This window comes from Mobula hypostoma, chromosome 14 (assembly GCF_963921235.1).
Source record: "Mobula hypostoma chromosome 14, sMobHyp1.1, whole genome shotgun sequence".
NCBI classification, from domain to species: Eukaryota; Metazoa; Chordata; class Chondrichthyes; order Myliobatiformes; family Myliobatidae; genus Mobula; species Mobula hypostoma.
The window spans coordinates 11,522,090-11,536,385 of record NC_086110.1 but is presented as its reverse complement, the minus strand read 5'-3'; the positions used below and the strand labels follow the sequence as shown (position 1 = coordinate 11,536,385).

General features: G+C 44.1%; 1 protein-coding gene across 5 annotated transcripts in view; it reads right to left on the bottom strand.

The window, feature by feature from the left end:
* Positions 1-14,296, bottom strand: part of kifc3 (kinesin family member C3) — an 81,958-nt gene that overhangs the window by 55,610 nt on the left and 12,052 nt on the right. For 2 of the 5 annotated variants that reach the window (XM_063066670.1, XM_063066674.1), the window contains exons 2-3: positions 9,316-9,637; positions 4,150-4,288 (exon numbers count right to left, since the gene is read on the bottom strand). In XM_063066670.1, coding sequence (XP_062922740.1) covers positions 4,150-4,263 — 114 coding nt within the window. In that variant the 5' untranslated portion in view covers positions 4,264-4,288; positions 9,316-9,637. Of the gene's footprint in view, positions 1-4,149; positions 4,289-7,575; positions 7,720-9,315; positions 9,638-14,296 lie in introns of those variants that run through there. The other 3 variants (XM_063066671.1, XM_063066672.1, XM_063066673.1) reach the window with 3 other exon arrangements.

The window sequence follows — 14,296 nt, the reverse complement described above, 5'->3', positions numbered from 1 at the left end:
GAGAGTGTTCAAAGGAGGTTCATAAAAATGATTCCGGGAATGAAAGGCTTATCATTTGATAGCTCTGGGCTTGTGTTCACTGCAAGAATGAAGGAATTCTCATTGAAACCTATTGAAAGGTCTAGACAGAGGGGGCGTGGAGAGGATGCTTCCTGTGGTGGAGTCTAGGACCAGAGGACATAACCTCAGAATAAAAGGATATCCATTTAGAATGATGAACTATTTAGCCAGAGGGTAGTGAATCGTGGAATTAATTGCCACAGGCGGCTATGAAAGCCAAGTCTTTGGGTATATTTAAGGTGGAGGTTGATAGATTCTTGATCAGTCATGGTGTGAAAGGTTTCAGGAAGAATGGGGTTGGGGGAAATGGACGAGTCATGATGAAATAGCGGAGCAGACTCAAGGGGCTTAATGGCCAAATTCTGCTCCTATGCCTCACCTTTCGCTCCTTCATTCCCTTAATTACTCATCTTCTTTTCAAGGACAGTTGATCATAGAACATGGAAACTTACAGTACATTACAGGCCCTTTGGCCCACAATGTTGTGCCGACCATGTAACCTACTCTAGAAACTGCCTAGAATTTCCCTAGCGCAGAGCCCTCTATTTTTCTAAGCTATCTAAGAGGCTCTTAAAAGAACCTATTGTATCCGCTTCCACCACCACCACTGGCAGTGCATTCCACGCACCCACCACTCTCTGTGTAAAAAACTTACCCAACATCCCCTCGCTACCTATTTCCAAGCACCTTAAAACTGTGGCCCTTGTGTTAGCCATTTCAGCCCTGGGAAAAACCCTCTGACTATCCACAAGATCAATGCCTCTCATCACCCTATACACCTCTATCACGTCACCTCTCACCCTCCATCGTTCCGAGGAGAAAAAGCCAAGTTCACTCAACCTATTCTTATAAGGTACATCCTCCAAACCAGGCGACATCCTTGTAAGTCTGCTCTGCACCATCTCTATAGTATCCACATCCTTCCTGTAGTGAGGTGAAGACAGTACTCCAAGTGGGATCTGACCAAGATTATGACTGATATTAGCGGAACACAAAGGTTAGTTGGAGCCCCCTGACAGTTAAACTAGTAGCTTGGAAACTGCTTTGGCATTGGAATGTTAAAGGAGTTGCTGAGAGGAGCATGAACAGAAAAAGTGAAAAAAAATCTCATAATCGATCATTAGGTATCAAGGTAAACACAGCCATGGGCCCTGTTCCTGTACTGTGATGTTCTCAACATCTGATACACAAAGAGGATGCAACTGAGCTGAACTTTGAGAGATTTATGTGAATACCTGGCTGATGCCTACAACATATTTTATCACAAAGACAGGAGGCAAGGAGCAAAATCATCCTTCATCTTAACAACTAGATTTGACTTTGCTTGTCCTTTTATTCTCCAATATTTTGGAACCATCACTCCTCAATGTTATTTTACTTGTCCATCCCCTTTGCTATTGCAGTGGCAATCATTTAGACTGCTGATATTGGCTTTCTTTGCTCTCTGCCTGACACACATTTTGAACCATCTTCCTCTTACCGTTTCTATATACAGTACTACCATGATGACCTGCGCCTAAGACCAAGCATCTGCCACTGACACTCTGAGAGCTGAAGGCACAGTTAACCATGGAGAATAACACTGATGGCAGGGAGGGGGATAGTCAAGTTAAGTTTATTGTCATTGAACTATATTTCTGTATACCGTCAAATAAGACAAAATTTCTCTGGACCAGGGTGTAAAGCACAGTAGTACATATAACACACAAAAACTTGGGAAAGCAAGAACTAAATCTACAAGTCAATCACACGTAGATATTGTAAGGTACAGCACAAACTATCTGGCGACACTTCGAATGTGATATGGCAGGGAGTTTGGAAGCCTAATGGCCTGGTTTAAGAAACTGCTTCCCACCCTGACTGTTCTTGTCTTTGTGCATCGGAGTCTTGGGCCTGATGGTAGAAAGTCAAAGAGGATGCTGGATAGATGGGTGGAATCCTTCATTATACTAAGGCCCCTGGGTTCACAGCGTTCCTGATAAATGTCCCCAGTGGATGGTAGGGAGGATCTACTCGGTCTCCAGAGGGTTCCTGTGCTGTGGAAGACATCCTGCCTCGTCCCTGTGCCGAAGACGCCGCGCCCCAGTGGCCTCAATGACAACAGACCGGTGGCATTGACCTCCCACATCATGAAGACCCTGGAGAGACTTGTTCTGGAGCTGCTCCAGCCTATGGTTAGGCCACACTTAGATCCCCTCCAGTTCGCCTACCAGCCCCGACTAAGAGTTGAGGATGCCATTGTCTACCTGCTGAACCGTGTCTATGCCCACCCGGACAAGCCAGCAAGCACTGTGAGGGTCATGGTTTTTGACTTCTCCAGTGCGTTCAATACCATCCACCCTGCTCTGCTGGGGGAGAAGCTAACAGCGATGCAGGTGGATGCTATGCTGGTGTCATGGATTATTGATTACCTGACTGGCAGACCACAGTACGTGTGCTTGCAACACTGTGCATCCGACAGACTGATCAGCAGCACTGGGGCTCCACAGGGGACTGTCTTGTCTCCCTTTCTCTTCACCATTTACACCTCAGACTTCAAATACTGCACAGAGTCTTGTCATTCTCAGAAGTTTTCTGATGACTCTGCCATAGTTGGATGCATCAACGAGGGAGATGAGGCTGAGTACAGGGCTACGGTAGGAAACTTTGTCACATGGAGTGAGCAGAATTATCTGCAGCTTAATGTGAAAAAGACTAAGGAGCTGGTGGTAGACCTGAGGAGAGCTAAGGTATCGGTGACCCCTCTTTCCATCCAAGGGGGTCAGTGTGGACATGGTGGAGGATTACAAATACCCGGGGATACGAATTGACAATAAACTGGACTGGTCAAAGAACACTGAGGCTGTCTACAAGAAGGGTCAGAGCCGTCTCTATTTCCTGAGGAGACTGAGGTCCTTTAACATCTGTTGGATGATGCTGAGGATGTTCTACGAGTCTGTGGTGGCCAGTGCTATCATGTTTGCTGGTGTGTGCTGGGGCAGCAGGCTGAGGGTAGCAGACACCAACAGAATCAACAAACTCATTCGTAAGGCCAGTGATGTTGTGGGGATGGAACTGGACTCTCTCACAGTGGTGTCTGAAAAGAGGATGCTGTCCAAGTTGTATGCCATCTTGGACAATGTCTCCCATCCACTACATAATGTACTGGCTGGGCACAGGAGTACATTCAGCCAGAGACTCATTCCACCGAGATGCAACACAGAGCGTCATAGGAAGTCATTCCTGCCTGTGGCCATCAAACTTTACAACTCCTCCCTTGGAGGGTCAGACACCCTGAGCCAATAGGCTGGTCCTGGACTTATTTCCTGGCATAATTTACATATTACTATTTAATTATTTATGGTTTTATATTGTTATATTTATACTCTATTCTTGGTTGGTGCAACTGTATTGAAAATCAATTTCCCTCGGGATCGATAAAGTATGACTATGACTATCACAGTCCTTTGTAGGGACTTCTGGTCCGATGCTCTGCTGCTCCCAAAACTAGATGGAGATGCAGCTTGTCAGGACGCTCTCAATGGTGCTCCTGTAAGATTCAGTTACGATGGGGGGGCGGGGGGAGGGAGGGGTGCCTCACTTGTTTCAATCTCCTCAATGTCAAGAGGTATGGGTGGAGACAAGGACATATTATCTTAGCAATAAAATATTTCCCAACAGGATCAAAGAACAAACCATTTTAGATTCAACACTGGGAAATGAGTGGCTGCTGGTATTGGTGGTGTTCCACAAGTGTCAGTGCTGACTCAGCTACTTTTCATGCAATATGTTAATGATCTGGATGACAGAATTAATGACTCTGTGGCCAACTTTGCAGATGATATAAAGATAGGTGGAGGGGCAGGTAGTGTTGGGATCGGGGGGGGGAGGGGGGGAGAGGAAGAGGGATAGATGCACTCAGTATTCACATTACAAAGCCACCACCTGACCTGGAAAACTATGGGCATTTCCCTATTCCCAATGCAGCCCTGTCACTCTTCACCTCTATCTATTCTCAAATGTGGAATGTTCACTATCATCCATACACAGTAATTCCTGCAGCAACATGTGACACTCTCTGAGACCACAGACTCAATGTTCACTACTCACCTTCACGATGTGGAGCAGCTCTCCCTCCTGAAGGCAACCCTTCCCATCTAACGTCCCTGCCTTGGCATGGACTGGCTCAGGAGGTGCAGATGGATGTTCATCAATCCCGTTCATTCATAGGTCTTCGGGACTCTTGGGGCTACAGAAAGAAACATCCAGGACTCTCAGTTCATTTGAAACACCGCTACTCATACAATGGACCATCAAGACTTATTCAGCTGCTCACTCATACTCAGCACTTTAGGAAAGTTTAATCTGCAGTATGTCTGTCCTTGCGAGTGTTTTCCAACTGCGCCCAACTGTGACTTTTCATGCAAAAAAAAGATGACTACTGAAAACATTCTACAATTCCTCTTACTTCACCAGGTATCCAGCCAAAACCAACATCAAACCTCTTTCAATTTCAAGGCCAGGATGTGTCACTCCAATGTAATATTGGATCCTAGTTAAAAAACACAGACCATACAACTGATTCTAATAAAAGTTTTCTTCACCACGCCATTTGGGAAGTCCTTGTAGACTTAAGCATCCTTAAGTTTATCTACTCAAGCCTAGACTGTTGCATCTCTCTTCTCTTCCTGCCAATTTTCTCTGTTAGAAATACATTGTGTGTCAAAGTGAACATGATCTTCTGGTCTATAATCAATCCCTATACCCTGGAGCACCCAAACGCAACTGTACCTTAATTCAGTTTATTTGCAAGGTTAATCCACCATCTCGCTCTTCAGTGCTTTGCTGGAATTTTGACCTGCAGTCTTTCTTGATTTAGAAATTACCAGCTGGTACTGAGGTACAGACTTTTCAGGATTCCAGAGGTCAGAAGTACGACAGTCAGCTCACATCGAGGAAGAAAGGAAATGAACAGCAAGGAAAACATCTGAGCCCGTGGCTGGAGAGCAGAGGGGGAAAAACAGTCCAATGGAAAAGAACAAGAGACTGAGCAGCATCACTCTCTCTGTAAAGCACAGAGAGACCAGAGGAGATTAACACCAACTCTCAATAGCCCAGATCAAGCCCTTGTTCCCCATTCCATCAAACAACCCGAGATCATCAGCATTTCACTAATGATGATCTGGTTCCCTCACTCCAACTAGTAAGATAATGAACTGCCTGTCTGCAACCAGAGTCAGGCCAGCTAACCTGGAAGGTGCTGGTATTCCAATCCACAGGACGAGGAGGATGTGGACAGTAAAGCACAGCTGAGGCTCTCTGAAAGAACATTTCAATTAGCCACATTCCCCTACTCTCTCCATTATTTTTCTTTGTTAAGTCACAAAACTTGCTGCATAATAATAATAAAAAAATCATCACACTACTGATAAGCAACACAAGAGATTCTGCAGATTGTGTATATTGCAACATACTCAAAATGCTGGAGGAACTCTGCAGGTCAGTCAAGGTTTGGACCAGTTCTGATGCAGGGTCTCAGCCTGAAACGTTGACTGTCTATTAATTTTTGTAGATGCTGTCTGACTTGCTGAGTTCCTCCAGCATTTGGTGTGTGTTGCACACTTATAATTCTTTTATCCTAACCCTTCTGCCACAGATTTTTCCTACCAAAGCCACTGATGCTCTTGAACACTTTCACAAAGTCTCAAATCAGGTAATATTTCTGATCCAAACATAAATAGAGAACGTTTCAATTCTTTGAGACGGCTGAGGTTCCTCTCATTAGCACTTGCTGAACCTTCTGCAAAACCTCAAAGTTCTGGTTTCAAGTGCAGTATGCAGAATCAGGTAACATTTCAGCTGGACTCCGATCAGTGAATTAAAGATTGGGCACAATTTCCTTAAACAATATTCTTCTGTTAATAAAGAAAGGATGCAATGATCCATTCATAGGTTGTAAACTCAGTCAGCTCCATCATGAGCACTAACCTCTCCACCATTGAGGACATTTTCAAAACGCGATGCCTCAAAAAGACAGTGTCTATCATTAAAGACCCTCACCACCCAGGATACGCCCTCTTCTCATTACGACCATCAGGGAGGTGGAATAGGAGCCCGAAGACAGACAGACACACACACACAAACGTTGTAGGAACAGTATCTTCCCTTCCACCATCAGATTTCTCAACGGTCCATGAACAAACACCTCACTTTTATTATTTCTGTTTTTGCACCATTTTTAATTGAACTACTTAATATGCAAGATATGCTTACTGTAATTGATTTAGTTAATTATTGTTGTTCCTAGATTATCATGGATTGGATTGTACAGTTGCTGCTTAAATTGGCAAATTTCACGACATATGCTGGTGATATTAAACCTGATTCTAATATACACTTATTTTAATCGTTAGTATTTATAGACTGCACTGTACTGCTGCTGCAAAACAATAAATTTCAGGGCATTTGTCAGTGATAACAAACCTGATTCCAATCCCAGCGATTTCTCAATCTATCCCACCACTTTGCAAGGTTTGTTGACGAGGTCACCCAGTGGCTGTCTCTGCACCTTCTAAAACAGGGACATCTCTCATGCTCCCCATCAATAAGTGAAGCTGTTTTGCATTAAATGTCATCACCCACACACCACTCTACCATCACACCGTACATATCTTTCTGTGAAGTCTCCACAACATTCACTGTAATTGAGATCTGCATCAGCTGTAACCTTGAGTCAGAGTGCTGAAATCTGGGTCATTAACATGCAGTGATCCAATACCACAGTCTGAGCAAACCCCACCTCTCTCCTGCACTGTGGAAAGCAATGATTCACTGCTATCCGTCCTCTTCCTAAGCCCATTTCATACCCAAGCTCATTTTTAATCTCATGGCTTTAGTTTTATTAACAAATCTGTTACGTTATTTCAAACATCTTCTGGAAGTATGGAATATCAAATAATTTAATGGCTTAGCTCCAAAGTGATTCGGCATTGACTTTCATTCACTGGTCTGACCATCCCTTACTGTTTAGCCAGTTGATCTGATTGTCCCACTTAACACTCTATAATGCAAGTATGACAACTGGATGGATAAATTGTACTCAAGTCCAACCTTCCCCTGGGCAATAACCTGCTTCTGACGCTGGTACACCACTGACCTGCAGCCTGAACTGTTCCCTCAAAGTGCTGCATCAGTTATAAAGTTAAGAGTCCAGACAACTATCTTTCTTGGTGCTTCTGACCTCACAAAGACCAGAGAGCTGTAATGGTCAGATGTCTCATGGGTGGTATAACTTATATTAAAACGAGTAAAAGTATTACTGGTCTGAGACATCAGTGATCCCACACCACCTCCTTTCTACAGGAAATTTTCAAAAACTAGGTTCAAACCCGTGAAATGAGACAAATTCTGACAACCATGTAAATCAACTTACTGAGCAAAACCTAGGGTCGAGGTAGAGCAAAGACAGGATATATGGGGGGGGGGGCGGAAAGAGTATGAATATAAGGGGATTAGAATATTAGCACCCAAACCCACGGTCACTATTGCAGATGTAAGTTCAGTCTTCTGGAAGAGGAAGCATCTGGCCTGGATGGTGTCCTTTGATCCTGCACAGATTAGCTGGCGGGGGCATTTGCAGATTTTTTAAAACCTCTCCCTGCTTTAATGCCACTATCATCCCTGTAACGAAGAAAAACAAGGTAATGTTCCTTAACAACTACTACCCGGTGGCTCTGACATCCACCATCACGAAGTGCTTCGAGACGCTGGTCAAGGCACACATCAGCTCCAGGCTCCCAGAGACCCACTGCTATTCGCCTTCCGCTGAAATTGGTCTATGGTGGGGCCCAACTTCTTTGCCCAACACTTACCTCTGGAACATCTGGACGGTAAAGAGACCCATCTTAGACTAATATCTATTGACTACAGCTCTGCTTTTAAACTCATCTCCAGACTCCTAGACCTGGGACTCAACACCTCCCTTGCAACTGGATGTTTGACTTCCTGATCAACAGATCACAATCAGTAATGATAGGCAGCGACACCTCTGTCACAATTATCCTCAAGGTTGTGTCCTCAGCCCCTTACTTTCTCCCTCCAGACTCACAACTGCACGGCAAGATTTGGCTCCAATACCCTGGAAGTGTGCAGATAACACCATCATAGTGGGCTGTAAGTTAGACAATGAGAAGTTGGAACACAGGAAGGAGATAGAGAGGAGAGTGAAGTGGTACCATGTCAACAACGTTCCCCTCAATGCCACCAAACAAAAGAACAGGTCATTGCCTTCAGGAAGGAGTCAGTGTCTGCACGAATAGTGCTGAGATTGAGAGGGCTGAGAGCGCCAAGTTCCCAGAAGTGACGTCACTAATCGTCTGCCCTGGTCCAGCAGAGCTCACCATTGCCTCTACTTCTTTAGACTAAAGAAATTAGTCACTTCTGCTTTGACTCTCACCAGTTTTTTTTAAATCAAAGCATCCACACTGGATGCATCATGGCTTGGTGTGGCAATTGCAGAGTTGTGGTCACAGCTCAGCACATCATAGAGACCAGCTTCTCCTCCATGGACCTTGTCTACACTTCTTAGTGCCTCAGTAAATCAGGCAGCATAATCAAAGATCCCACCCAGCTCTGACATTGTCTATTCTCTCCCTCTCCCATCGGGCAGAAGATACAAAAGCCTGAGAGCGTATACCACTACCACAGCTTCTATCCTTCTGTTATGAGACTACCGCACACTCTTAAATATGATACAAGTGACCTAACAATCTATCTTGTCATTACCTTGAAACTTATTGTCTACCTGTACTGCACTTTCTCTGTAACTGCAACACTTTATTCTGTATTCTGTTGGTCTTACCTTGTACTACCTCAATGCATGGCTACAATGAGCTGATCTGTATGAATAGCATGCAAGACAAAGTTTCACTGTATCTCGACACAAGTGACAATAATAAACCAATTTACCAAATTAAATCAAAAAGTCATGGTAAAGTAACTAGCAGCAATGAACAATGACCTTTTGCCACTACCTGAAGACAGTAAACCACCGGGAATAATGTTTGGGAGATAGCTGCACTAAGATCAGAGTTTAACTGCTAAGCATGGCTCCTTTCCCAGAGTATTTTTTCATGCTCTAATCTCTGGTTTAATTCATTACAAACTCCCAAATCCAGGGTAGGAGGGAGATTACTAAAGAGCAGCTGGGTGGGGAGGGATGTAAAATATACTTATAGTACCCGACCCGCAAAAAAGGCCAGAAGTCATAGACATTACCTCTCAGTCCCTCCGCTCTGATTTAAGCATCGATGTATGGAAATGAATATGCCAATGTCTCCGAATGCAGTACTTTCCACACCATGCTCTGATCGATGAAAGAACCAGAATTTGTTCTCACTTAAAATAAAAGCTACTTGACACGCCCAGTTCAGTTAACCATCTCAAAAATGCAGCTCCACCAGTTTCTTCCACTCCTCCAGATACTTCTGGTCCAATGAGTGCCCTGGCATCTGCAATTCCTGAAATGACGGGGTGGAGCTTTGATCCCCACTTTGGCAAGGGCCGATCAACACCCAGAGCTTCAGCCAGAGCTTGTGCCCTAAAGTCAAAAGGAAAGATGAGTTTCAGTAGTTATGGGCTCAGCCATCACAACTCCCCTGCCAACTTCTCCATGGCTTCACATCCCTCTGAACCCAACCATTTACCATAAGAAAATAAGACATAGGTGCAGAGTTAGGCCATGGCTGATCCTTTTCTCCCTCCTCAGCCCCATTCCCCAGCCTTCTCCCCGTAACATTTGATGCCATGTCTAATCCAGAACCTATCAAGATCTGCCTTAAATACACCCAACAACTTGGCCTCCACAGCTGTCTGCGGTAACAAATTCCACAAATTCACCACCCCTTGGGCTAAAGAAATTTCTCCGCGTCTCTGTTTTAAATGGACGCCCCTCTATACTGTGACTGTGCCCTCTTGTCCTAGACTCCCCCAACTATGGGAAACATTTGCTCTGTCCAGGCCTTTTAACATTCGATAGGTTTCAATGAGATTCTCCCCCCCCCCCGCCACCCAAATCCTTCTACTTCTATATTCCAGCGAGTACAGACCCAGAGCTATCTAACATCCCTCTTATGATAACCCTTTCATTCCCGGAATCATCTTTATGAATCTCCTCTGAACCTTCTCCAATGCCAGCACATCTTTTCTTCGATGCGGAGCCCAAAAGTGTTCACAATACTAAAGGTGAGGTCTCACCAGTGCCTCAGCATCACACCCCTGGCTCTTGTATTCTAGACCTCTTGAAATGAATGCTAACATTGTATTTGCCTCCCTCACCACCGACTCTACATGAACATTAACCTTTAGGGTGTTCTGCACAAGGTCTCCCAAGTCCTTTGCATCTCAAATTTTTGGATTTTCTCCTCATTTAGAAAATAGTCTGCACATTTATTTCTTCTACCAAAGTGCATGACCATGCATTTTCTAATATTATATTTCACTTGCCACTTTTTTGCCCATTCTCCTAATCTAAGTCCCTTCTGCAGCCTACCCATTTCCTCAACACTACCTGCCCCTCCACCTACCTTCATATCATCTGCAAACCTGGCAACAAAGCCATCTATTCCATCATATAAATAACTGAAGTACAGCATAAAAAGGAGGAGGTCCCAACACTGACCCCTGTGGAGCACCACTAGTCACTGGCATCCAACCAGAAAAGGATCCTTCTATTTCCACTCACTGCCTCCTACCAATCAGCAAATGCTCTAACCTTGCCAGTAACTTCCCTATAATACCATGGGCACTTAACTTGGTAAGTAGCCTCATGTGTGGCACCTTGTCAAAGGTCGTCTGAAAGTCCAAATATATAACATCCACTACATCCCTTTTATCCATCCTACTTGTAATCTCCTCAAAGAATTCCAACAAGTTTGTCAGGCAAGGTTTTCTTTTAAAGAAACCATGCTGACTTTGTCTAATTTTGTCCTGCATCACCATAACAATTGACTCCAACATCTTCCCAACTACTGAGGTCAGGCTAACTGGTCTATAATTTCCTTTTTGCTGCCCTCCTCCTTTCTTAAAGAGTGGAACGACATTTGCAATTTTCCAGTCCTCTGGCATCATGCCAGAGTCCAATGATTTTTGAAAGATTATTACTAATGCCTCCACAATCTCTAACACTACTTCTTTCAGAACCCTAGGGTGCAGTTCATCTGGTCCAGGTGACTTGTCTTTTAGGTCTTTCAGCTTTTTGAGCACCTTCTCCCTTGTAATAGTAATTGCACTCACTTCTCTTCCCTCACATCCTTCAACATCTGGCACACTGTTAGTGCCTTCCACCGTGAAGACTGTTGCAAAATACTCATCAATTCATCTGCCATCTCCTTGTCCCCCGTTATTATTTCTCCTGCCTCATTTTCTAGTGGTCCTATATCTACTCTCATCTCTCTTTTTTTTTAAACATACTTGAAAAAGATTTTACTATCCACTTTGACACTACTTGCTAGCTTGCTTTCATATTCATCTTTTTCCTCCTAATGATTCTTTTAGTTGCTCTCTGTAGGTTTTTAAAAGCTTCCCAATCCTTTATCTTACCATTATTTTTTGCTTTGTTGTATGCCCTCTCTTTTGCTTTTACAATAGCTTTGACTTCCCTTGTCAGCCACAACTGTACTATTCTACCATTTGAGTATTCCTTCATTTTTGGAATACACATGTCCTGGACCTTCCTCATTTTTCCCAGAAACGCACGCATCGCTGCTCTGCTGACATCCCTGCCAGCAGCTCCTTCCAATTTACTTTGGCCAACTCCTCTCTCATATCACTGTAATTCCCTTTACTCCACTGAAATACTGCTACATCAGACTTTATTTTCTCCCTATCAAATTTCAAGTTGAACTTGAATCATATTGTGACCACTGCCTCTTACGGGTTCTTTTACCATAAGCTCCCTAATCACCTCTGGCTCCTAACATAACACCCAATCCAATATAGCTGATCCCTAAGAACACTCAATGACAAACTGTTCTAGAAAGCTATCTCTTGGGCATTCAACAAACTCATTCTCTTGAGATCCATTAGCAAACTGATTTTCCCTATCAACCTGCATGTTGAAATCTCCCATAACTATCATAACATTGCCCTTTTGACATGCTTTTACTATTTCCTGTTGTAAACTGTGGTCCACATCCCAGCCACTGTTGGGAGGCCTGTATATAACTGCCATCAGGGTCCTTTTACCCTTGCAGTTTTTTAAATCAACTCACAAGGATTCAAATCTTCCGATCCTATGTCACATCTTTCTACTGATTTGGTGCCATCCTTTACCAACAATGTGTAACCTCGGACATTCAGCTCCCAACTACAACCATCCTTCAGCCATGATTCAGAGATGGCTACAACATCATACCTGACAATCTGTAATAGTGCAACAAGATCATCCACCTTATTTCTTATACTCCGTGCATTGAGATATAACACTTTGTGAGTACTGTATTTGCTAACTTCTTTCATTCTGCATCCCTTTCTGCCCAGCTCTCTAAATACACTTTTCAGGACCTCTTTGCTCTTCCTTGCTATGTCATTGGTACCAATATGTACCAAGACATCTGGCTACTCTCCCTCCCTCTCCAAAATGTTGTGGCCATGATACGAGACATCCCCGACCCTGGCACCTGGGAGGTAACATACCTTTCAGGTATCCTGTTCACGTCCACAGAATCTCCTGTCTGTTCCCCTCACTATCGAGTCCCCTATCATTATCCCCCTTCCCTTCTGGACCATGGACTTATGCTCAACGCCAGTAACCCAGTCTCTGTGGCATTCCCCTGGGAGGTCATCCCCCACAAAAGTATCCAAAGCGGTATACTTATTATTGAGGGGAATGGCCACAGGGGTACTCTGTGCTAACTGCTAACTCACAGTTACATTTCTCCTGACGGTCACCCAGCTACTTGCCTCCTACAACTTAGGAGTGACTACTTCCCTGCAACTCTGATCAATGATCTCCTGACTGTCCCATACAAGTCAAGGGTCATCCAGCTGCTGCTCCAGATCCCTAACATGGTCTTCAAGGAGCTGCAGCTGGATGAACTTCACACAGATGTAGTTCCCTGGGAGACTCTGGATTTTCCAGGACTCCAACAACCAACACAAAGAAGACACAACAGCCATTTACTACACTGGGTACACCAAGAGGGAAAAAAACGTCAGAAATGGATGAGGATCTTAACATCGAGAACTGCTAAGCCTGTCCTGATGGAAGCAGAGAAACAAGGGGCAAATGGGATTCGATACAAGTCAGAGTCCACATCAGAGAGCAGACACACCGAAGATCAGGGTGGGTGGCCAGGTAGGAAACCACTGGAATAATCAAAGTTCAAAGTAAATTTAACTCAACTATAATCAACACACCCCAGGTCAAAGCATTAAACTGGTTGGAATTCCCAAATCAGCTCTCTCCTACGTGGTCTTATCCAATCACCCCAGGCCCGAACACAGACCACACCAGACAATGTGGCAAAGCTCCCTGCACTCCTCTGCCAACTCCAGCAGAAGGCATCCTCAACCCTCCTTCTTCATACCTCAGTGGCCATCAGTGACCATCCCCTTAAAGCTTGAAGGACATTCATGGAGTCACAGAGTACGAGTCAGACGGGTAGAAAGAGAAAGGATGGCCTAAAGCAAAACAAACCAACCAAGTGCTTAAATCTATCATTGTGAACTTGATACTGGTGGCAATATGCATTGCACTTAGTAACAACGGCAAAATATTCCAGCCACTTCACAAGAATCTTATCAAGCAAAAATGGGCATCAACCCATCAAAAAGATTACAGCAAACAATTAAACCTTCTAAAAATCATGATACGTTTATTGATCACATGTACATCGAAGCAGACAGTAAAATATGTCATTTGCCTTCATAGCCAACACACAGGGTGTCCTGGGGGCAACCTACAAATGTTGGCACACACTCCGGTGCTGACATAGCACGTCCACAATGCTCAAAGGTAGTTGGACTTACTTTCTTTAATTTATTTAAAGAGATACATCACAGCACAGGCTCTTCGAGCCCAACAAATCTATGAAAGGTCTTGGGAAACAGAAGAGATAGAGAGATCGACAGCTCTGAGGTGATCCCATGCTAGTCTCCCAATACCCAGCTAGACCCTCAAGTCAGACAATCAAGATAATAGACCTCTAGAAGTGCAGAATACTCAAAACAAAATACACTCTGCGACCACCTTATTAGG